Here is a 23,607-nt window from a genome sequence, read left to right as displayed (position 1 = left end):
AGAGCTGTGACAACAGGGGCGCAGGATGGCTCTGAACATTGCTTCGACTCTTCTCCTGGCTACAGGACTCACCCTCCTAATTTATCTCATTAAATGGTGGAGTAAAATCAAACAGAAGAACCTACCCCCAGGACCTACACCTCTACCAGGCTTGGGGAACATCCTTCAGCTAAGCACCTCAGAACTACCACAGTCTTTAGTTAAGGTATGTACGCCGCTTACCTTCTATTTTACCCTAAGTAGGACATGGGTTCCCTATTAATTCCCACCATAAATCTCTTCAGGAAGTCAGGATGATCCAGCAATAGAAAAGGGAAGCCTTATGGAATTCATAATTCCCGCAGCTGCATTTCAAGTCAATCATCATATACAAGATATTTTATGACTGTATCTGATGCTTAAACAGCAGCCTATATTCTGCTGATAAATCCAGAGTAAAAAGGGAATTTGATGCCCGGACTGCTGTCCTGTTGTGTTATGGAATCAATCCTGCCTAAAATGGGAGATACCTGATGTTAAGGAAATGATGTGCAGTATATATAAAAATGTGTACAGAGGAAATTATAACATAGGTTTCTCTGTGAAAAATTAAAGGGTCATCTACTTTCGGCAACACAGTTTTGTTAGAAGGATCCTGTGACAGTGAGTAGATGACGGTGTGCCCCCACTGCATGAAGCATCAGCAATCAGCTGTTATGTAAAGCCAGCAACAAATGTTCAATGTGCCTGTAGCACCACCACAGGGGAAATAAAGTATTACATGTGTGGCGTGCCAGAACCGCAGGGGCGACACGTGAGGTGCATGGTGGGCCGATGAGGGATAGTAGTAATACAGTTCATCGGTTTACTCACGGTTAGCAGAAAGCCTCCCTGGGCCGGCAGCACAGTGATGAGGAAGACAGCACGAAACCTTCCGGGGCACACTCTGTGGTAGGGAAGCACCAGCCTAGATGGAGGTTGAGGTGCCCTTGATGACGACGGTGTTTAGGGTGCTTGTGGCGGCTGAGTCCCTTGGTGGTATTTGTCGTAACGCCAGTACCGTTTATGGTGGTACAACCAGTTGTAGTGGTGGTATTGAAGAATGAGGTAGACAGTGGTAGGATATAACTCACAACTTTTACTGTAGCTGGTTTTAGTTGCAGCATATACATCCAGACAGAATACAGTCTCTTGATATTTAGAGGAATTCTGTTGATCCACTGTTAATAGGTTTTGGCTAGGTTCTGACTCAGGCTGTGGGTCAGTAGTTCTTACTGGTAGGTGACTTTGCTTCAGGTCCCTTTTAAACCAGTGTGGTTTGGTGAGGTCGCCCGTGGCTAAAGAATCCTTCATCTGGATTCCCAAAGGTCTTTAATGCTGGGGTAGTGGCTATTATCCTTTGGTTTTAAGTACTTTCTTGACTTTGTCCCTTCTTGGACTAGACTTTACTCCTGAGCAGTCTTGTGCTCGATCTGCACACTCTCTAACTAACAGAAGACTGACCACAGATTAGACCTGAGCTGGACTAGATGTCCCAGAGTGGTGCTATCTCCATCTAGTGGTGGGATGTATAAAGCACACTTGACCAGCCTATGAACAGGAATACAACAGGTAATGTAATGCAAAGTGACATACAACACAGTAATGCAGTTTTTCAGTAATTTTGCAGTTCCCACGTGTCCTGAGTGGGACGCTGCACGTGGTGACCACTGAAATGAATAAGCTAAATGCAATGCATTGACCTATTGAGCTCTCCAGAGAGGTGTTCTTTGTAGCTTCTCTCCTCTCTAGCTACTAAAGGAAAGTACTAAAATGCTACCCTTTCCCCTGTATTAACAACCTGATGGTTCATTACTAACCTGTGCAGAAATCATATTACAGTCTCATGAGATCCAGAAAGGAAAGCAATTCCTACATACAGATGTAGCAAGGTTAACACACAAACTCGTTATCTTGAAACAAAAGCCATTGCAAATCAATTGGAGGTGTTTGCTTAAAGCATTTAGTTTAGATAACACGTCTCATAAAGCATGTGTGTTAACTCTACTACATCCGTAAGTCTTTTAGGTGAGGTCACGGTGTTCTTGATCCCACTGGACAGGATCATCATTTCTAGGTGTACAGCTCCTGTACAGACCCGTAATACTCTCATATGAAAACAGTAACAAGTGTTAAATTTACCATTTTTCATGTTTTCTATATCTGTCTAGCTGAGTGAGACATATGGACCTGTCTATACCCTCTACATAGCCAATCTTCGGACGATAGTACTGATTGGGTACGATGCTGTGAAGGAAGCATTGGTGGACCGCAGCGATGCTTTTAGTGACAGGGGAGACACAGGATCTGGAGAATTTTTTTTTAAAGATTTTGGTAAGATGGTAAAGTTTTTATTGGAACCCGAATAAAATACGTTTTTATTTATTTCAATGTGAATTATTCTATAATACTTTATAGAGGTCATACTGTACATATCTGATACCTATAATATTTGACAGATGGGGGGAGGGTCATCACAGTGTATAATGCTGTGAAAGTATACTTCTCTTACAGTAAGTGTGGTATGTGCGAAAGAGGCCAAATGTGAAACCCGCTGAACCAACCTACTAGTAGAGATGAGCGAAGTTTAGAAAAATTCAATTCGGCAACTTCGCCGAAGTTCACCAAAAATTCAATTTGTTGCAAATTAATTTGTCGCAAATCACTATAAATCAGGTAAACCCAGACCACTCTGCCTTAGGGTACAGCCACAGGGAGCTGCTGTGCTGCGGACAGGTTGCGGCCATGCTGCAGTGAAGAACAGCACAGCCTATTAGCCCACAGCTTCCTTTCATTTAATAATTTAAGAACACTGTATATTTCTTCTTCATTGTTAATGGCCGCAGCACCTTTAATGCACCTTTAAACAGGGGCTGTTGCTGGTATGGGGTTTGGCTGGTCAGGTGGGGGGACAATATGCATATTATTAGTGTTCTGGCCTGCAATCTCCTGCAGGTTATTTGACAGTAAACACAGAATATTAATCAGCTCTGGCATACCCACTTCTCAAACCCCAGCGCTCTCCTTCCCTACAAGTGGGAGCACTTCTTCTGCCATCTGCTTCCCCTCCTTTTTCACATCATCTAATATCGATGAAAATATGTAATCAGTAACATCGAGCTCCTCCTCTCTCTGCATGTTGCTAACTTTTCGAGGACATGAAGACTTTAAAGGATGATTTGGAAGAAGTAAAGCCAGCAAAAAATGAGGATGGTCATCATTAAGACCTGGCCTCCCTAAGAAGTGCAGACTGGATAGTATTGGTTGGCAAGCTGGCAGTGGAATAATAAAGGCTTCCATATTATTGGTATTGAATTACATATCTTATTTAGTTTACGGCTGATGTTGGAATAAGTAAATGTTGGAATAAGTAATTAATCCCTACACTCCCCCTGCAGTCTCCCTATACTCCCCCTGCAGTCTCCCTACACTCCCCCTGCAGTCTCCCTACACTCCCCCTGCACTCCAATATTGTCCTATTAATCATTTTCTGTAACACTGTCCCTAGCGAATAGCGCTTGCCACGTCTCTCCCTATGCGATTTCAATTTTTCATATATATTTAAAATAAATGTTCAAATCTTGCAGTTTTTTCGCTGGCTACGAAAGCTGTCTGGTTGGCCAAGAGCCATTTTTCCATTCTACCACATACACATTGCGCATATGTGTTTATTTGCTGTCAATGGGGATAGAGGAGAAGAACGCTTCTATACACCTCTTATGCATTTTATCTCTAGGAAGAAAAGATTGAGTGAAAAATGAATTTGCCTGACCCTTCTACCGTATATGTCATCTTTCTATGGGGAGAGTCTGCAACCCTCCATACACATAATGCTGTTGGCTGCACCCTTTGAAAGAGGGCCATTTGTCCATTATTACATAAGAAATGTATGGTTCCTAAGCCTTATGATAAACTGATACTTCAACTTCCATAGAGATCACTTTACAGTAGTCATTTCCTACTGTAATCAAAGGCAGGATTACAAAGACAGATAACACCTATATAGAGATAACGCGGTATCCAATAGTCGCAATCGGTGACATCAAAGCTTATGAACTTCCATCTTTGTACAGTGACCTCTGCACAGAGCATGGCGAGAAAATGTTCCCATAGACGACAATAAACATGTCTTATGTATTGACTCTGCAGACTTAATGACTGCTGTAAAGCATGTCTCTAAATGCTGTTAAAAGCAGTTCAGGCAAGATGGCCGCCTCATAATCATGTACAATAAATTAAATAAATCTACCATCAGAAAACAAGAACAGATTATTTCAAAAAAAGAGAATCTGCTTCAGTATTTGGTTTTATTTGGTAAAAAATATAGTATATTCCCTTTAATTTTATTTTTTTTACTTATAGGGGTCATTGCAAGCAGTGGGGAAAGGTGGAAAATTCTTCGTCGTTTTTCTCTGACAACGTTGAGAAATTTTGGATTGGGAAAGAAGAGCATTGAAGAAAGAATCCAAGAAGAAGCCCGATGTCTTTCTGAGAAATTTATGAAGGATAAAGGTTGGTGAAGTTCCAAAGATATCTGTCTCCTACACTCAGGCCATACATATTAGGCCTCCTGCAAAACCGCAGATCCGCAAAATAGGGATACCTTCCGTGTGGAATCAGAATTTTTCTCAGTCCTATAAATAGAAAAGGCTATTCCTGTCCGCAAAAACAGACAATAGGACACGTTCTAAAATTTGTAGGACGTACTGTATATACAAATACGGACAGCACACGGGTGATTTTAATTTTTTTTGGCAGACCCATAGAAACAACGGGTCTATGTGCACAAGACACACCATGAGTGTACAATAGGTGTGGGCCCTACCTTTGGGATATGCTTCTATCTCCAGAACAGGACATGGTCGCACCCAGCTGGGAGTGGAGAAGAGGCTGAGCATGCACAGCTCTCTGCCAGCGACTCAGTGGTACTGTACTTTCAAAAATAGCTGAGCAGATGGACTTGGCTACTTTTGGCCCGTTCTGTAGACAGATGGGACCCGTACCTATCTGATATTTATAGCATATCTTGTGGATATGCCATAAATGACTGATATAAGAATACCCATTAAAAGCAATAATTGACCACTTTTTTTTTTTTCTAACAGATTCTCCAATTGACCCAACATATATATTACGAGCTTCTGTTTCTAATGTCATTTGTTCCGTTGTGTTTGGTGAAAGATTTGACTATGAAGATGAAAAGTTTTTGACTCTCTTATTATATTTTCACAATCTTCTCAAGTTGTTCAACAGTCGTTCAGGGCAGGTAAACGTTACAAACTGTCTAACAGGTATATGGGTGCAATATAATTACCCAGAATTTACACTCTGGAAAGGTCTGCCTTCCATCTGTCCATTTCATATTTCCAGGCACAGGAACCTATTAAGGCCTCTTTCACACGGGCGTCGCGTGTGAGGGCCGGACAAGATGCGGGTGCGTTGCGGGAAAATGAACGATTTTTAGCGCGAGTGCAAAGCATTTTAATGTGTTTTGCACGCGCAGGAGAAAAATCGGCATATTTGGTACCCAGATCCAAACCCGGACTTCTTCACAGAACTTCAGGTTTGGGATCGGTGTTGTGTAGATTTTAGCATTTTCTCTTATAACATGGTTATAAGGGAAAATAATAACATTCTTAATACAAAATGCTAAGTAAATTAGGGATGGAGGGGTTAAAAAATAAAAAAAAATTATTAAACTCACCTCATCCACTTGTTTGCGCAGTCCGGCTTGTCTACTTTCTTCTTCTTTGAGGACCTGGGAGGGAAAAGACCTTTGGTGACGTCACTGCGCTCATCACATGGTCCGTCACATGTTCCATCACATGGTCCATCACCGTGGTGATAGACCATGTGATGAGCGCAGTGACGTCACCAAAGTTTTTTTTCCTCCCAGGTCCTCAAAGAAGAAGAAAGAAGACAAGCCGGGCTGCGCAAACAAGTGGATGAGGTGAGTTTAATTATAATAATTTTTTTTTTAACCCCTCCATCCCTAATTTAATTTGCATTCTGTATTAAGAATTATTTTCCCTTATAACATGGTTAAAGGGAAAATAATAAAGATCGGGTCCCCATCCCGATTGTCTCCTAGTACCATGCGTGAAAATCGCACCGCATCCGCACTTTGCTTGCGGATGCTTGCGATTTTAACGCAACCCCATTCACTTCTATGGGGCCTGCGTTTTGTGAAAAACACACAATATAGAGCATGCTGCGATTTTCAGGCAACGCACAAGTGATGCGTGAAAATCACTGCTCATGTGCACAGCCCCATAGAAATGAATGGGTCCGGATTCAGTGCGGGTGCAATGCGTTCACCTCACGCATTGCAGCTGAGCGGAATTCTTGCCCATGTGAAAGAGCCTTAACCTCTTTGGGGAAAGTATAGTAATGCGCCATTATGGATGGACCTATGACTGAATGTCATTGTTTGGACGCCTTTGCTTAGATCAGGGGTGATCACAGTCTTGGTTCAAAATTAAAACAGAACATCAAAATAAAGCTAGTTTCACACTTGTGGCAGGGAACTCCGGCAGACTGTTCCGGTAGAGAACAGCCTGCCAGAGTTCTCCAGATCCTTCATTGCTGGACACTACCGCTTTCCCACCAGACCCCATTGACTATGATGATTCAACTTCTACCCGGTAAATATGCTGAGAATCGGACAAAAACCACTGTGTGCTGAGTGCTGTGGCATTGCATGCTGGACCTGTCAGTCAGATAACCCGGCCGCAGGTGTAAAAGAAGCCTAAGGAATCTTTGCAGAAAGTACTAATTAAAAATTGTTTACTATTGAGTACCTACAAGGATGGAGGTGTAAATGTAGCTTCATTTTTTTATTGTTATTTAACCACCTCAGCCCCCAGTGCTTAAACACCCTGAAAGACCAGGCCACTTTTTACACTTCTGACCTACACTACTTTCACCGTTTATTGCTCGGTCATGCAACTTACCACCCAAATGAATTTTACCTCCTTTTCTTCTCACTAATAGAGCTTTCATTTGGTGGTATTTCATTGCTGCTGACATTTTTAGTTTTTTTGTTATTAATCGAAATTTAACAATTTTTTTTGCAAAAAAATGACATTTTTCACTTTCAGTTGTAAAATTTTGCAAAAAAAACGACATCCATATATAAATTTTGCTCTAAATTTATTGTTCTACATGTCTTTGATAAAAAAAAAATGTTTGGGTAAAAAAAAAATGGTTTGGGTAAAAGTTATAGCGTTTACAAACTATGGTACAAAAATGTGAATTTCCGCTTTTTGAAGCAGCTCTGACTTTCTGAGCACCTGTCATGTTTCCTGAGGTTCTACAATGCCCAGACAGTACAAACACCCCACAAATGACCCCATTTCTGAAAGTAGACACCCTAAGGTATTCGCTGATGGGCATAGTGAGTTCATAGAACTTTTTATTTTTTGTCACAAGTTAGCGGAAAATGATGATTTTTTTTTTTTTTCTTACAAAGTCTCATATTCCACTAACTTGTGACAAAAAATAAAAACTTCCATGAACTCACTATGCCCATCAGCGAATACCTTGGGGTGTCTTCTTTCCAAAATGGGGTCACTTGTGGGGTAGTTATACTGCCCTGGCATTCTAGGGGCCCAAATGTGTGGTAAGGAGTTTGAAATCAAATTCTGTAATAAATGGCCGGTGAAATCCGAAAGGTGCTCTTTGGAATGTGGGCCCCTTTGGCCACCTAGGCTGCAAAAAAGTGTCACACATGTGGTATCTCCGTATTCAGGAGAAGTTGGGGAATGTGTTTTGGGGTGTCATTTTACAAATACCCATGCTGGGTGAGATAAATATCTTGGTCAAATGCCAACTTTATATAAAAAAATGGGAAAAGTTGTCTTTTGCCAAGATATTTCTCTCACCCAGCATGGGTATATGTAAAATGACACCCCAAAACACATTCCCCAACTTCTCCTGAATACGGAGATACCACATGTGTGACACTTTTTTGCAGCCTAGGTGGGCAAAGGGGCCCATATTCCAAAGAGCACCTTTCGGATTTCACTGGTCATTTTTTACAGAATTTGATTTCAAACTCCTTACCACACATTTGGGCCCCTAGAATGCCAGGGCAGTATAACTACCCCACAAGTGACCCCATTTTGGAAAGAAGACACCCCAAGGTATTCGCTGATGGGCATAGTGAGTTCATGGAAGTTTTTATTTTTTGTCACAAGTTAGTGGAATATGAGACTTTGTAAGGAAAACATAAAAATAAAAAAAATATCATTTTCCACTAACTTGTGACAAAAAAAATAAAATTCTAGGAACTTTCCATGCCCCTCACGGAGTACCTTGGGGTGTCTTCTTTCCAAAATGAGGTCACTTGTGGGGTAGTTATACTGCCCTGGCATTTTCCAGGGGCCCTAATGTGTTGTAAGTAGGTAAATGACCTGTGAAATCCGAAAGGTGCTCTTTGGAATGTGGGCCCCTTTGCCCACCTAGGCTGCAAAAAAGTGCCACACATGTGGTATCGCCGTATTCAGGAGAAGTTGGGGAATGTGTTTTGGGGTGTCATTTTACATATACCCATGCTGGGTGAGATAAATATCTTGGTCAAATGCCAACTTTGTATAAAAAAATTGGAAAAGTTGTCTTTTGCCAAGATATTTCTCTCACCCAGCATGGGTATATGTAAAATGACACCCCAAAACACATTCCCCAACTTCTCCTGAGTACGGAGATACCAGATGTGTGACACTTTTTTGCAGCCTAGATGCGCAAAGGGGCCCACATTCCTTTTATGAGGGCATTTTTAGACATTTGGATCCCAGACTTCTTCTCACGCTTTCGGGCCCCTAGAATGCCAGGGCAGTATAAATACCCCACATGTGACCCCACAAAGTCTCATATTCCACTAACTTGTGTCAAAAAATAAAATCTCACATGAACTCACCATACCCCTCACGGAATCCAAATGCGTAAAATTTTTTAGACATTTATATTCCAGACTTCTTCTCACGCTTTAGGGCCCCTAGAATGCCAGGGCAGTATAAATACCCCACATGTGACCCCATTTTGGAAAGAAGACACCCCAAGGTATTCAATGAGGGGCATGGCGAGTTCATAGAAATTTTTTTTTTTTGGCACAAGTTAGCGGAAATTGATTTTATTTATTTTTTTCTCACAAAGTCTCCCTTTCCGCTAACTTGGGACAAAAATTTCAATCTTTCATGGACTCAATATGCCCCTCACGGAATACCTGGGGGTGTCTTCTTTCCGAAATGGGGTCACATGTGGGGTATTTATACTGCCCTGGCATTCTAGGGGCCCTAAAGCGTGAGAAGAAGTCTGGAATATAAATGTCTAAAAAATTTTACGCATTTGGATTCCGTGAGGGGTATGGTGAGTTCATGTGAGATTTTATTTTTTGACACAAGTTAGTGGAATATGAGACTTTGTAAGAAAAAATAAATAATTTCCGCTAACTTGGGCCAAAAAAATGTCTGAATGAAGCCTTACAGAGGGGTGATCAATGACAGGGGGGTGATCAATGACAGGGGGGTGATCAATGACAGGGGGGTGATCAGGGAGTCTATATGGGGTGATCACCACAGTCATTGATCACGCCCCTGTAAGGCTCCATTCAGATGTCCGTATGCGTTTTGCGGATCCGATCCATCTATCAGTGGATCCGTAAAAATCATGCAGACATCTAAATGGATCTTACAGGGGGGTAATCAATGACAGGGGGGTGATCAGGGAGTCTATATGGGGTGATCACCACAGTCATTGATCACGCCCCTGTAAGGCTCCATTCAGATGTCCGTATGCATTTTGCGGATCCGATCCATCTATCAGTGGATCCGTAAAAATCATGCGGACATCTGAATAGAGCTTTACAGGGGTGTGATCAATGACAGGGGGGTGATCAGGGAGTCTATATGGGGTGATCACCACAGTCATTGATCACGCCCCTGTAAGGCTTTATGCAGACGTCCGTATGTGTTTTGCGGATCCGATCCATCTATCAGTGGATCCGTAAAAATCATGCGGACATCTGAATGGAGCTTTACAGAGGGGTGATCAATGACAGGGGGGTAATCAATGACAGGGGGGTAATCAGGGAGTCTATATGGGGTGATCAGGGGTGATCAAGGGTGATCAAGGGTGAATAAGGGGTTAATAAATGACAGGGGGGGGTGTAGTGTAGTGGTGCTTGGTGCAACATATTACTGAGCTGCCTGTGTCCTCTGGTGGTCGATCCAAACAAAGGGGACCACCAGAGGACCAGGTAGCAGGTATATTAGACGCTGTTATCAAAACAGCGTCTAATATACCTGTTAGGGGTTAAAAAAATTACATCTCCAGCCTGCCAGCGAACGATCGCCGCTGGCAGGCTGGAGATCAACTCTCTTACCTTCCGTTCCTGTGAGCGCGCGCGCCTGTGTGCGCGCGCTCACAGGAAGTCTCGGCTCGCGCGAGATGACGCGTATATGCGTGACTCTGCGCAGGGCTGCCACCTCCGGAACGCGATCCTGCATTAGGCGGTCCGGAGGTGGTTAACCACCTCAGCCCCCCTAGCTTAAACTTCCTTAATGACCAGACCACTTTTTACAATTCTGCACTACACTACTTTCACGGTTTATTGCTCGGTCATACAACTTACCACCCAAATTAATTTTACCTCCTTTTCTTCTCACAAATACAGCTTTCTTTTGGTGGTATTTGATTGCTGCTAAGATTTTTTATTTTTCCGATATTAATCAAAATAGGCCGCAATTTTCTCAAAAAAAGTGTATTTTTAAATTTCTCTGGTTAAATTGTTCAAATATAATTATATTTCTATACAAGTTTGTGTCAATATTTATTGTGCTACATGTCTTTGATAAAAAAATCCAATAAGTGTATATTTATTGGTTGCGCAAAAGTTATAGCGTTTACAAACTATGGTACAAAAATGTGAATTTCCGCACTTTGAAGCAGCTCTGACTTTCTGAGCACCTGTCATGTTTCTTGAGGTGCTAGGATGCCAGGATAGTATAAATACCCCCCAAATGACCCTATTTTAGAAAGAAGACACCCCAAAGTATTCGTGGAGGGGCATGGTGAGTTCATATATTATTTCACAAGTTAGCGGAAAATGACACTTTCTGTGAAAAAAAAAAAGTTTCCATTTCTGCTAACTTCTGGCAAAAAAAAAAAAAATCTCCCACGGACTCACTATGCCCCTCAGTAAATACCTTGGGGTGTCTACTTTTCGAAATAGGGTCATTTGTGGGGTGTGTTTACTGTTCTGGCATTTTGGGCGGGGCTAAATTGTGAGCAACCCTGTAAAGCCTAAAGGTACTCGTTGGACTTTCGGCCCCTTTACGCACCTAGGCTGCAAAAAAGTGTCACACATGTCGTATCGCCGTACTCAGAAGAAGTAGGGCAATGTGTTTTGGGGTGTATTTTTACATATACCCATGCTGGGTGAGAGAAATATCTCTGTAAATTGACAACTTTGTATAAAAAATTAAAAAAGTTGTCATTTACAGAGCAATTGCGGACAAGAAAAGGCATTTCTATATAGTTCTGGCAATGTGCGGATCCGCAAAATGCAGAAAGCACATCCGCAAAACACATACGGATGTCTGAATGGAGCCTTACAGGGGGTGATCAATGACAGGGGGGTGATCAGGGAGTCTATATGGGGTGATCAGGGGTTAATAAGGGGTTAATAAGTGATGGGGGGGGGGTGTAGTGTAATGTGATGATTGGTGCTACTTACAGAGCTGCCTGTGTCCTCTGGTGGTCGATCCAAGCAAAAGGGACCACCAGAGGACCAGGTAGCAGGTATATCAGACGCTGTTAACAAAACAGCGTCTAATATACCTTTCTGGGGTTAAAAAAATTGCATCTACAGCCTGCCAGCGAATGATCGCCGCTGGCAGGCTGTAGATCAACTTGTTAACTTCGCGATCCTGTGAACGCACGCTCCTGTGAGCGCGCGTTCACAGGAAATCTTGCGTCTCGCGAGATGACGCGTAGATGCGTCGAGGAGGAATAACCTGGCTGCCCGCAGGACAGCATAGCCTTATGAGGGCTTGTTTTTTTGCAGGACAAGTTTAACTTTCTAATTCTACCATTTAATATTGCATAGGATGTAGTGGGAAGTGGGAAAAAAATTCAAATTGGGAGGAATTGGAAGAAAACAGCATTTTTTTTTTTTTTCAATTGTTATTAATTGGTAAAACTGACTTGTGCTCTTCATTCTCCAGGCCAGTGCAAATTTGGCAATACCACATACGTATAGTTTTTCATGGGTTTTAATACAAAAAAAATAATAATAATTATGACCCCTATAACTGTTATGTTTACGGAGATATTTGGGGGAACATTTTTTGCAAGACAATCTGTAGTTTTTGATAACACTATGTTTGGGTGTGTATCATGAATATTAGCTGGAGTTTCATACAGCAGGCCCCCGACAGCAATGGCTCTCGCACCGCTCAGCAGCTGGTGCCATCTTTAAAGACCTGAGATCCGTTGTACATATACGGTGGATGTGGAGAAGAACTTAAAGTCAAGTTTAAAGGGAGTCTTTCACTAGGAAATTCACTGATAAACAAGGCACATAACCTTGTAGGCCTAGCTCAGCTGAATGCAATGATATCTTTCATTTGGCGCTCCGTTGCTTCATTCTAGAGAAAAATTTACAAATGAGTATTTAAGTGCCCCAAAGGTGGGCCCAAGGCCTCTCTCAGCTGAGCTAGTCCTACAAGGCATAGTACCTGGTTTATTAGTCAATTTGCTGGTGACAGACTTCATTTATAATGTCAATTAGTTAAATATAACACTCAACTAACAAAATAATACTGATGCTATGTTTTTTTTCTGTTACTTGGTTTCTCCATTAGCTCTTTACCATATTCCCCGCCGTAATGCCCTACATTCCTGGTCCTCACCAGACGATCTTTAAAATTGTCCACAACCTGAAGCAGTTTATTAAGGAGATGGTGAAATCCCACCGAGCCACCCTGGATGAAAACTGCCCTCGTGACTTCATAGACTGCTTCCTCATGAAGATGGAAGAGGTAACATATTTATAAGGTTCCACAGCAGCAAAAATGGAAGTATCTTCGAAAAAAAGATGTTGAAAGCATTGATTCTATTGGTTGCTATGGGCAACACTGCACTTTTTATTTACTCCAAGTCCTATTGTATGACATCAGCGACGAGTGTGTGGGGATTTGGTAATATTAGAAAATTTAAATAACAGAAAATTATATTTTTTTAAATAAATAAAGAATCCAGACTTGGTAATAATTGATCATTAAAATAGTGATGGAATTATTATTATGTTTTTAAGGAAAAAAAGAACCCAGACACCGAATTTCATGATGATAACCTAGAGGGGACAATATTAGATTTATTCTTTGCTGGAACAGAGACTACAAGTTTGACATTGAGATATTGTTTTATTATACTCTTGAAACATCCGGAAATACAAGGTGATTGGTCTGATGTATTTTTTTTTTTTTTTTATAATACAGTACACATACAGTTGTGTGGCTATAGAAGTAAGGCTGTTTTCACATCTGCATTTTCCTTTCCAGTTTTGAGATACGGCAGAGGATCTCAAAAGCAGAGGAAAACGCATCCGTTTGAATAATACAACCAGCTGCATCCGTTCAGAATGGGTCCGGTTGCATTATTTTGAAAATTAACATGCCGGATCCAGGCATCAAATACTATCGTAAGTCAATGGGCGCCAGATCCGGTTGTTCGTGTCTGAAAAAAAGGGATCCGGCACCATTGACTTACAAGTTTTTTTTATGCCAAATCTGGTATGTTTAGTTTCCCATGCCAAACACAAAAACAATGCTTGTGATTGCACCGTTCCCTGCCATTGTACCACTCAGATGCCGGGTTTATACATGATAGCAGAATCTGATATTAATAACACCAACTAATCGAATTCATCCTGAAATTTGGATCAAAGTCCACTTTGCGGACTTCGATTCTCTCATCGCTATCTATAATAAGCACCTGGTATATGGTGGCCCTGTTAAAAATTGTGCATTCGGAATAAAATGACCAATACCATTGGTGTAACTTTTCATAAAAAGCTCCCTCTGCCCTCCCTCTGCTCCCTCTGCCCTCCCTAAAGCTCACTTTACTATAAGCATAGAATGCAAAACTTCCTTCCCTACCACAACCTTCATCCAAAATCAAGGTCAATGAGGTTAATTTCAACAGGATCCATATTTCTAAGTTATTTATAATAACTTATATAAACTCTTTTAGGCCTGAGTTTAGGAGCCTAAGTTGGAGGAAATAGGGCTGGTGAGGCAATCTGTGTGTCACCATAAAGTGCTTCTTTTTGCAGTGCTTCTAGGAGAAAATATCTCTGTATAAAAATATATGTACAGTATATTCTTTGTTTGGAATCTGATGCATATGGAGGTACAATATGCGGCCATAGATTTCTATGGGTGCTGTAGGATAGGACTGTGTTGTACAGTTGTATTTCTTGTGAATAAGACACAGTATCGGACAGAGGTGCCTAGGGCCCACCAGTAAAATGTATTCTAGGGGGCCCAGCTTACTTATGCATTCAAATATTACCTGCTCACACAGCAGCAGACAGCAGCAAGATGCTACAGGATAATTGATTATGGGGATCCCTGCAGCAACTTTGAGAAGGTGGGCTTCTGGTACAGATGAGCGAATTTGTCAAAAATTTGATTTGACTGCTTAGCCGAAATTTACAAATAATTTGATTTGTTATGAATTACTTTGTCATGAATCGCATTCCATTGTATGTAGCAGGTGCAATGACAGGAAACAGCGATCGCGCCACGCCCGTCATTGAACCCTATAGATGCTGAATGCAGCATCTGATATTAAAATTAGGGCTTTTCAGGCATTAATCAAAGTTAAAAAAAAAAAACATACTCTCCTTACCTATTTAAAGAAACCGCACGAAATATCACGCGGTGACAGGACAACATCATCACATCGGTTGAGATTTTGCACGGTTTCTTCAATCAAACGGCCGCTATGGCCACTCCGGGAGCAAATGGATAAGGTAAGTATTTTTTTTTACCACCGTTTCAGGAAAAATAGATTCATAGTTACATATAGTTACAGTACATAGTTAATACGGTTGAAAAAAGACATAAGGACAACCAAGGGATGGGTGGGGACGCAAATCCCATAAAATAAGTTAGATTCATTATTACATAGCGTGAGAAAATTCGGCTTTGCAGCGAATCAAATTTTTTCTCAAATTTGGATCAAAGTCAATTTGTTTGGCTTCGATTCGCTCTCTGGGAAAAGAGGATATTGACTGGCTGGCCTGTCTAGTCTGTACTTATAAGTCATCTTAGCCACTTTATTGCATCTATAATAATAAACTGGGTAGTTTCTTAACCACCTCAGGTCCCCTAGCTTAAACCCCCTTAATGATTAGACCACTTTTTACAATTCTGCACTACACTACTTTCACGGTTTATTGCTCAGTCATACAACTTTCCACCCAAATTAATTTTACCTCCTTTTCTTCTCACTAATAGAGCTCTCATTTGGTGGTATTTCATTGCTGCTGACATTTTTACTTTTTTGTTATCAATCGAAATTTACCCAAATTTTTTGCAAAAAAATGACATTTTTCACTTTCAGTTGTAAATTAAAAAAAAAAAAATACATTTCTATATAAATTTTTCTCTAGATTTATTGTTCTACATGTCTTTGATAAAAAAAAAAAATGCAATAAGTGTATATTTATTGGTTTGGGTAAAAGTTATAGCGTTTACAAACTATGGTACAAAAATGTGAATTTCCGCATTTTGAAGCAGCTCTGACTTTCTGAGCACCTGTCATGTTTCCTGAGGTTCTACAATGCCCAGAAAGTAGAAAAACCCCACAAATGACCCCATTTCGGAAAGTAGACACCCTAAGGCATTCGCTGATGGGCATAGTGAGTTCATAGAACTTTTTATTTTTTGTCACAAGTTAGTGGAAAATGATGATTTTTATTTATTTTATTCTTACAAAGTCTCATATTCCACTAACTTGTGACAAAAAAAATAAAAACTTCCATGAACTCACTATGCCCATCACGAAATACCTTGGGGTGTTTTCTTTCCAAAATGGGGTCACTTGTGGGGTAGTTATACTGCCCTGGCATTTTAGGGGCCCTAATGCGTGAGAAGTAGTTTGAAATTCAAATGTGTAAAAAATGTCCTGTGAAATCCTAAAGGTGCTCTTTAGAATGTGGGCCCCTTTGCCCACCTAGGCTGCAAAAAAGTGTCACACATGTGGTATCGCCGTACTCAGAAGAAGTAGGGCAATGTGTTTTGGGGTGTATTTTTACATATACCCATGCTGGGTGAGAGAAATCTCTCTAAATGTCAACTTTTCCCATTTTTTTATACAAAGTTGTCATTTTAGAGAGATATTTCTCTCACCCAGCATGGGTATATGTAAAAAGACACCCCAAAACGCATTGCCCTACTTCACCTGAGTACGGCGATACCACATGTGTGACACTTTTTTGCAGCCTAGGTGCGCAAAGGGTCCCAAATTCCTTTTAGGAGGGCATTTTTAGACATTTGGATTCCAGACTTCTTCTCACGCTTTAGGGCCCCTAAAATGCCAGGGCAGTATAAATACCCCACATGTGACCCCATTTTGGAAAGAAGACACCCCAAGGTATTCCGTGAGGGGCATGGCGAGTTCATAGAAGTTTTTTTTTTTTGGCACAAGTTAGCGGAAATTGATATTTTTTTGTTTTTTCTCACAAAGTCTCCCTTTCCGCTAACTTGTGACAAAAAGTTCATCTTTCATGGACTCAATATGCCCCTAAGCGAATACCTTGGGGTGTCTTCTTTCCGAAATTGGGTCACTTGTGGGGTATTTATACTGCACAGGCATTTTAGGGGCCCTAAAGCGTGAGAAGAAGTCTGGAATATAAATGTCTAAAAAATTTTACGCATTTGGATTCCGTGAGGGGTATGGTGAGTTCATGTGAGATTTTATTTTTTGTCACAAGTTAGTGGAATATGAGACTTTGTAAGAAAAAAAAAAAATAATCAATTTCCGCTAATTTGTAAAAAAAAAAAAAATCTTCTATGAACTCGCCATGCCCCTCAAAAGTGATCTTTTTATAGCGCCACAGCGATTTTACGGTGTTTTTGCAGTGATCAAAAAATAATAATTTCTGTCACTGCGGTGGGGCGGACTGAATGCAAGTGTGCGCACAAGATCAGGCCTGATCGGGCGAACACTGCGTTTTTTGTAGAGCCTATAGAACATGTCCTATTCTTGTCTGCAATTGCGGACAAGAAAAGGCATTTTCTATATAGTTCTGACAATGTGCGGAAAGCACATTGCCGGTGTCCGTGTTTTGCGGATCCGCAGTGTCCGTGTTTTGCGGATCCGCAAAACACATACGGACGTCTAAATGGAGCCTTACAGGGGGGTGATCAGGGAGTCTATATGGGGTGATCACCCCCCTGTAAGGCTCCATTCAGACGTCCGTATGTGATTTGCGGATCCGCGGATCCGTGGGTCCGCGGATCCGCAAAACACATACTGACGTCTGAATGGAGCCTTACAGAGGGGTGATCAATGACAGGGGGGTGATCAGGGAGTCTATATGGGGTGATCAACCCCCTGTAAGGCTCCATTCAGACATCCGTATGTGTTTTGCGGATCCGTGGGTCCGCAAAACACATACTGACGTCTGAATGGAGCCTTACAGGGGGGTGATCAGGGAGTCTATATGGGGTGATCACCCCCCTGTAAGGCTCCATTCAGACGTCCGTATGTGTTTTGCGGATCCGCGGATCCGCAAAACACATACGGACATCTGAATGGAGCCTTATAGGGGGGTGATCAATGACAGGGGGTGATCAGGGAGTCTATATGGGGTGATCAGCCCCCTTTAAGGCTCCATTCAGACATCCGTATGTGTTTTGCGGATCCGCGGATCCGTGGATCCGCAAAACACATACGGACGTCTGAATGGAGCCTTACAGGGGGGTGATCAATGACAGGGGGTGATCAGGGAGTCTATATGGGGTGATCACCCCCCTGTAAGGCTCCATTCAGACGTCCGTATGTGTTTTGCGGATCCGCAAAACACATACGGACGTCTGAATGGAGCCTTACAGGGGGGTGATCAATGACAGGGGGTGATAAGGGAGTCTATATGGGGTGATCACCCCCCTGTCATTGATCACCCCCCTGTCATGCTCCATTCAGACGTCCATATGTGTTTTGCGGATTCGCGGATCCACAAAACACATACGGACGTCTGATCGGAGCCTTACAGGGGGGTGATCAATGACAGGGGTGTGATCAGTGACAGGGGGGTGATCAGGGAGTCTATATGGGGTGATCAGGGGTTAATAAGGGGTTAATAAGTGACGGGGGTGTTGTAGTGTAGTGGTGTTTGGTGCTACTTTACAGAGCTGCCTGTGTCCTCTGGTGATCGATCCAAGAAAAAGGGACCACCAGAGGACCAGGTAGCAGGTATATTAGACGCTGTTATCAAAATGATCGCCGCTGGCAGGCTTCAGATCCACTTGATTACCTGCAGTTCCTGTGAACGCGCGCGCGTTCACAGGAAATCTCGCCTCTCGCGAGATGACGCGCTGGCACGTGAGTGTGCCTGAGCCAGCCGCCTCCGGAACGCAATCCTGCGTTAGGCGGTCCGGAGACGGTTAAAGGGGTTCTCCAGGAATAAAAAAAACTGAAAATTCTTAAATATTATTTTATAAGAAAATATATTCACACATACCTTTCATTAGTTATAATGGCTTGTTTTGTCTAGAGAGCAATCATTAGGAGAAATAAAATGGCCGCCGTCCTATCAGTACACACAAAACCTGTCCTAATCACACAGCAGGATAAGTTACTTCACCACAATGAGCCATAGTGCTGCCTCCTCCTCCTCTTTGCTCTTCTTGTCAGGAATTGTGATCCTGGATACAGGTGAATCTCTGTGGGAATGGAGATGATGAGGAGACATGAGAGGAGGTGAGGTGTGGATAATGAGCAGCAGCTCTTGTATTCAGCCTCCATTACCACAGCAACACATAACCACAGCCTGTCCTGTCCGTCCTCTCTGTACTTCATGTCTCCTCATGAACTAAATTCCCCAGAGATTCAGCTAAAGTTCTTATCATCTGTATTCAGGATCATGATCCCTGACAAGTAGAGAGGAGGAGGAGGCAGATCTATAACTTAGTGTTGTAAAGTAACTTGTCCTCATGTGTGACCAGGACAGGTTTTGTGTGAACTAATGGGACAGTGGCCATTTTTTCCCCCCTGATGAATGCTCCCCAGACAAAACAATCCATTATAAATAATGAAATGTATTTGAGTATATACTGTATTTATAATAAAGTAATATTTAAGTATTTTTATTTTCATAATTCCTGGAGAACCCCTTTAAATAATCTACCCAGTTTTTTTTATATGATCATAGAATGGTTAAGGTGCTGTACATTACCAATTTATACTGTATGTAGTACAGTAAGTCCACTGTGTAATGTACCATTTGTGCAGGGGCTGGGAGACTAAAGGCCCCCCTTGTTTTTGGGCCCACTGGTGGATTCACCTGTACCTTTGTGGCCCAGTCCGAGCCTGATAAGACATAAGACTTTGCTTGCAATTGAACTATGAATACAATTAGGCTAATAATGATACTAATCTGTAAAAAATGAGCAATGTTGTATCCATTATCTTTTTCAGAAAAGATCCATAAAGAGATTGACAATGTAATCGGTAAAGATCGTTGTCCATCAATAGAAGACAAGAGTAAAATGCCGTATACAGAAGCTGTAATCCACGAGGTTCAAAGATTTGCTGATATTGTCCCTTCAGGATTGCCTCATTCTGTCAGCAAGGACACAACCTTCAGAGGATATCACATTCCAAAGGTATCTGGGGGAATAAAGCTACTCCTTATGGAGACCGCAAAGTTTGACTTGTGAATCTTGTATGGGCTCATGCACACGACCGTTGTTGTTTTGCGGTCCGTTTTTCACTGATCCGTTGTTCAGTATCTGAGTTTTTTTTTCTCTGACTTAAATCCTCTTCCATTCTGTTATTGCACAAAACATATCCGTATGGTTTCTGTAGTTAATCAGTTTTTTGCAGATCGTATACAGAAACAGTAACTTATTAATCACCAAACACATGATCAATATGGGCTGAACATAGCATTTCTACAGTATGGATCTGCAAAATATGGATGAAATACGGATGACATACGGATTTGTTCCGTGTGCGTTCTGTATTTTTTGCGGACCCATTGACTTGAATGGGGCTTCGGACCGTGATTTGCGGACAATAATAGGACTTGCACTATTTTTTGGCGGAACGGCCATGCAAACAAACGGAATGCACACGGAGTAACTTCTGTATTTTCTTCATCCCCACTGAAGTGAATGGTTCCGCATACATTCTGCAAAAAAAAAAGGAACGGAAGTGGAAAGAAAATAAGTTTGTGTGCATGAACCCTAATCAAGACAATCCTTTCCTTCCTGGGGAAGGGGAAACAGTATACCCCCCCCCCCCTGGCAAAAAAAGCTATTAAAAAGCTGTGTGCAGATGGGTTGCTTCTTCCTAGGCCTCTTTCACACTACAGTATGTCCATTTCAGTGTTTTGCGTTCCGTTTTTCACGGATCCGTTGTCCCGTTTTTGGGTTCCGTTGTGTCTCCGTTTCTGTTCCGTTTCTGTTCCGTTTTTCCGTTCCGTTTTTCCGTATGCCATATACAGTATACAGTAATTACATAGAGAAAATTGGGCGGGGCATAACATTTTCAATAGATGGTTCAGCAAAAAACGGAACGGAAACGGAAGACATACGGATGCATTTCTGTATGTGTTCAGTTTTTTTTGCGGACCCATTGACTTGCATTGAGCCACGGACCGTGATTTGCGGACAAACATAGGACATGTTCTATCTTTTCACGGCACGGAAAAACGGAAATACGGAAACGGAATGCATACGGAACACATTCCGTTTTTTTGCGGACCCATTGAAATGAATGGTTCCGTATACGGACCGTATACGGACCGCAAAAAACGGACCGCAAAACGGAAAAAAAAAACGGTAGTGTGAAAGAGGCCTTATGGAGAAGGTTCTGGTTTTGGCTTATCCCATTCCTAAGTCAAGGCTTGTTGGAAAGGCTACACATTGACATGTAGAGTATCTATCCAATAGGAAGCACTAGAGAGACAGCTTTTGTTCTCCTGCATAAGAGTTTATTATTATTCTAATCATATAACATAATGTACTAATCTTCTTAACGTTTTGACTGTCTTAGCTGTCTACCTTTTGCTATCTTTTAAGCTAACAAATCATGCCAGACATTTGACATTTTATTTCAAACCTTGCTCTGCTGTTATTAAAAATGTATATGTAGGCTTCATGGCTAAGCAGGCTATCTACCTTTAGGGGATAGCCATGCTGAGGAAGGTGTGCTGATCTTCTCAGCATCTTGGTTCAATTCTTCCTATCAATTGCTAACTAGAACCCGTTTTTAACATGTTTACTAACTTTCAGGGAACCCTGGTGTTTCCAGTCCTGACCTCTGTGTTGAAAGACCCAAAACAATTCAAGAACCCAGAAGAGTTTGATCCTTCACACTTTCTTAGCGAGGATGGTTGCTTTAAGAAACATGATGCATTTATGCCATTTTCTACAGGTAACCTGATTAGTTGATCATTAGTTTTTAGCTAAGTTGAAAAAAAAATCTGTAACCTATTGTATGGCTGAGCTGGGTGAGCTTCATATTACCTGGGTTTGGTATAGGAAAATATTAGAGGACGTTTGTGGTCGTGGATCTATACTGTGTTTTAAGACCAAAACATTCCTTGACAGGGCCTAGAAATCAATTGCCTTGCCCTGTCTTTATAATTAACAACATCATATTAAGATTGTGCTGTGTAAACACGATCTGCTGCCGGCAAACAACGAGTCATGGGGAGTTATGGGGAAGAGGGATGGCGTTAGTGATTGTTCCTTACCATCTCTAGAGGAGATCGCTGCATGTAAATAAAACAATCTCCTCCACAGCTAGCAGCAGATTTTCAGTAAGGAATGCTTCCTTCCCAACAATCTGATGTAATATCATCCCGTGTAAAGAGACCTTAAAGAGGACCTTTCACTTGTAAAAACAATGTGAACTGAGTATGCTGACATATAGAGCGGCGCCCGGGGATCTCACTGCACTTACTATTATCCCCGGGCGCCGCTACGTTCTCCCGTTATGCCCTCTGGTACCTTTGCTCTGTAAGTTATAGTAGGCGGTGTCTTCCCTTGTCCTGTGGGCATCTCCTTCTCCTAGGCTGCAGCGCTGGCCAATCGCAGCGCACAGCTAACAGCCTGGGAGTTTTTTTTCTCCCAGGCTGTGAGTTGTGCGCTGCAATTGGCCAGCGCTGCAGCCTAGGAGAAGGAGACGCCCACAGGACAAGGGAAGACACCGCCTACTATAACTTACAGAGCAAAGGTACCAGAGGGCATAACGGGAGAACGGAGTGGCGCCCGGGGATAATAGTAAGTGCAGTGAGATCCCCGGGCGCCGCTCTATATGTCAGCATACTAAGTTCACATTGTTTTTACAAGTGAAAGGTCCTCTTTAAGTACACAGTACTAATGTAACAAAATTAAATATGTCCCTGGACTATCCCTTTTGTGCACTTATTGAGTTAAGATAACTCATCAGATTTAGCTTCACTAGAGTGGAAAACTACCAGTATCAAATTTAGCTTGACTTTTTAATATGTATGCTGTATCTTCTTAGGCAAACGCATGTGTATGGGAGAAGGCCTGGCTCGCATGGAGCTCTTCCTCTTTCTCACCACCATACTGCAAAAGTTCACCTTGGAGCCTACAACAGACAGAAAGAATCTGAGCATAAGACCAGAGCCCAACACCAACGCTTCAAGACCTCATTCATACAAGATGAAGGTTGTCCCTCGCTTCTGAGTTGAGGAAAAACTTCTTGCATAGAGAAAACCAAGACAATCTAGAACATGCAAACAAAATAAATCTCTAATTTTTAAAGAGGTTTTCCGGGATTTTATAGGTCATCAATATCAGATCGGTGGGGGTCCGACACCCAGCAGCCCCGCAGATCAGCTGGTTGAAGAGAAGGCTGTTCGCTATCATTAGTGTAGCACTTGCACTGCACATGGCCTTCTCTTCAACCAGCTGATCGGACCCCCGTCATTCTAATATTGATGACCTATCCTGAGGATAGCTCATCAATATTAAAATACTAGAAAACCCCTTTAAGGCCCCATGCACACGACCGTTGTGTGCACCCGTGGCCGTTGTTCAGTTTTCCGTGATTTTCTGAGGACCCATTGACTTTCAATGGGTCCTTTGAAAACTCAGAAAATGCACCGTTTGTCATCCGCCTCCGTGATCCATGTATCCTGTCCGTCAAAAAAATTGGACCTGTCCTATTTTTTTGACGGACAACGGTTCACAGACCCATTCAAGTCAATGGGTCCGTGAAAAAACACGGATGCACACAAGATTGTCACCCGTGTCCGTAGACTACTTTCATACAGACGGATCCGAAGATCCGTCTGCATAAAAGCTTTTTCAGAGCTGA

The 23,607-nt window shown here is 42.0% G+C and overlaps 1 protein-coding gene across 1 annotated transcript; it reads left to right on the top strand.

Moving 5' to 3' along the window:
• On the top strand, positions 1-23,030 carry LOC121009415 (cytochrome P450 2A13-like). Its single transcript, XM_040442523.1, has 9 exons — positions 1-205; positions 2,190-2,352; positions 4,381-4,530; positions 5,124-5,284; positions 12,882-13,058; positions 13,334-13,475; positions 19,729-19,916; positions 21,549-21,690; positions 22,789-23,030. Exons 1-9 carry the CDS (start codon positions 26-28, stop codon positions 22,971-22,973), a joined length of 1,488 nt encoding a protein of 495 aa, XP_040298457.1. The 5' UTR covers positions 1-25; the 3' UTR covers positions 22,974-23,030.
• Positions 23,031-23,607: the final 577 nt, after the last annotated feature.

The sequence above is a fragment of the Bufo bufo genome, chromosome 8 (assembly GCF_905171765.1).
Source record: "Bufo bufo chromosome 8, aBufBuf1.1, whole genome shotgun sequence".
Taxonomy (NCBI): domain Eukaryota; kingdom Metazoa; phylum Chordata; class Amphibia; order Anura; family Bufonidae; genus Bufo; species Bufo bufo.
The sequence above is the reverse complement of the archived record's forward strand: the minus strand, read 5'-3'. Positions and strand labels throughout refer to the sequence as shown.

Bases quoted from the DNA above. Each gene is read 5' to 3' on its own strand.
- LOC121009415 (XM_040442523.1), top strand. From the start codon at position 26: ATGGCTCTGAACATTGCTTCGACTCTTCTCCTGGCTACAGGACTCACC. The intron at 2,353-4,380 runs GTAAGATGGTAA...TTTTACTTATAG, and splicing joins ATTTTTTTTTAAAGATTTTG to GGGTCATTGCAAGCAGTGGG. The intron at 13,476-19,728 runs GTGATTGGTCTG...TATCTTTTTCAG, and splicing joins GAAACATCCGGAAATACAAG to AAAAGATCCATAAAGAGATT.